At 40.2% G+C, this 2,081-nt stretch overlaps 1 protein-coding gene across 1 annotated transcript; it reads left to right on the top strand.

Moving 5' to 3' along the window:
- The first annotated feature begins 292 nt into the window (after window positions 1–292).
- LOC105119156 (LOB domain-containing protein 38-like) lies at window positions 293–1,681 on the top strand. The gene is made up of 2 exons (XM_011017263.1): window positions 293–695; window positions 796–1,681. The coding sequence occupies exons 1-2, from the start codon at window positions 512–514 to the stop codon at window positions 1,326–1,328; spliced, it is 717 nt and encodes a 238-aa protein (XP_011015565.1). The 5' UTR covers window positions 293–511; the 3' UTR covers window positions 1,329–1,681.
- Window positions 1,682–2,081: the final 400 nt, after the last annotated feature.

The raw sequence follows: 2,081 nt of genomic DNA, 5'->3' as shown, positions 1-2,081 counted from the left end.
GTAATCACCTAAAAAAACTTAACGTATATTTAAAACTTTATCTATATAATTAACAAAAAAAATGATGATGAAAAGGAAAGCCCATCAATATCCACTGTGATCACCACTATCCAAAAGAAAACGAGAATCCGACGGTGCAGGTAGAAGCATCCGCGGAAACACGGAGCCGCTCGCGCCCAAGTATTTGGAATCTAATCTAACCATGCCCCTACAAGACTTTTTACCGAACTATCAAGCTAACTCAACCTCAACCGTAGTTAAAATTAAAGCCTCTTTAAGCCCAAACACCCTTCTTCAATCTTCACCATTATATATACACCCTTCTTCATCCTCTCGCAACCTTAATTTCTCCCTTTTCTTCTTTATTATTCCTCCCCTTCTCGATCTGAAAGACAATTCTTTTATTGCATTCAAAGCAGCTAACTAACTTGCGAGGTGTTTGAATTTTTCTCAATTATAATTTTGGTATTGGGTTTATGTACACCTACATGATTAATAACCAAAAACAACGATGAGTTGCAACGGGTGTAGAGTTCTTCGAAAGGGATGCAGTGAGAACTGTATTTTACGTCCGTGCTTACAGTGGATTGAAAGCCCTGAAGCTCAAGGCCATGCTACTGTTTTCGTTGCCAAGTTTTTTGGCCGTGCTGGTCTTATGTCCTTCATTTCTGCTGTCCCTGAAAACCAACGTCCTTGTTAGTAATCTACCCATTTGTTTTGTTTCTATTCTTATAATTTGTTCCAGGATTTCTGATACTTTTTTTTTAAATTTGTCTTTTCGTATGTTTATTTCAGCTTTGTTTCAATCTTTGTTATTCGAGGCTTGTGGTAGAACGGTGAATCCGGTAAATGGTGCTGCCGGCCTTTTATGGACTGGAAATTGGCACGTCTGCCAAGCTGCAGCGGAAACAGTCCTGCGAGGAGGTACTTTGCTGCCGATGCCTGAGTTACTTACTGGCGGCGGAGGATCTCCATCTCCTTCATCAGACGAAGCATCGGAGGTTGAAGTAGCATGTACGGACATATGGAAGCTACAGGATCCGAATCCAAATCACCATCCTAGATTCTCGATTTCGAGATCTAGACTCTCCCCGAAAAGAAAAAGAACTGAAGAGCCGGTGGCAGTGAAGGTGCAGCATAACGATCTTGATCTTGGGTTAACCCCAAGCTTTTCCCTAAAAGGGTTTGCTTATAAGCAGGAAATCCGTCGACCGGGAACCCCTTCAATGAATTCGGCGGAGTCGGTGACTACAAATACAGCTTGCTTTGATAGTGCTGGATTGGGAGATGAAGGAAGAGAAACAAAGTTATTGAACTTGTTTCTTTAAATTTGTAGAGAGCGGGGGAGGGGGTGGACGGGTAAGGTCTCCGTTCTGTTTAATTTTGTGAATCATAAGTTCACTTGATGGGAGAAGAGAACAGAAGAGAAGATATAATTTGGTGTAATCCCTATTTCTTCTTCTTCTGGGTTAGTTTTGATGAAGGTGCCCTTTTTATTTTCTTTTCCACGGAATTGGATTCCTGAGAGGATTTTGTAAATTATCGGCCGAGGATTTTCTCTCTGTGATTCAAGAGAAAAAAATGAATTTGCCGGTGATCTGTTTTCTTTCTTACTATTGTGTCTACCAATCAATGACTGTACTGTGACTATGAATAAAACCAATTTAGTATTTTCTTTTTCTTTTTCTTTTCTTGCTTTTTGTGTTTCTGAATGAATCTTTAGAGCAAGCATCTGTAAATGCTGAGAATTTTGTAGGTTGAGAAGTGGTTAGACGTAATTTCTTGACCTAAAGCATGATCCACTTGTTATACATGCACGGCAACCAAAGCCCATCATTATTTGATCTTTCTTGAGCAGTAGTCGTCAATTTTTCTCATTTTTCTTTTGAGAATCACAGAGGGTAGCTAGATCACACTAGACTGTAGCCCTTAAAAGATAGGATAACGTGCGGGTAATTGATGACACACTTTCATGGTTTCTGCTTTGGTCGAATCTGCTGATGTTCAATTCTCTTTAATTGCAGCAACAACCGTGAGAATGGTTTCATTCACTCTAGATGCATGGAACTCCCACGCTCTTC

This window comes from Populus euphratica, unplaced genomic scaffold (assembly GCF_000495115.2).
Source record: "Populus euphratica unplaced genomic scaffold, PopEup_1.0 scaffold2555.1, whole genome shotgun sequence".
Classification (NCBI taxonomy): domain Eukaryota; kingdom Viridiplantae; phylum Streptophyta; class Magnoliopsida; order Malpighiales; family Salicaceae; genus Populus; species Populus euphratica.
Note: the sequence above shows the minus strand (reverse complement) of the source record. Positions and strands in the feature narration are given on the sequence as shown.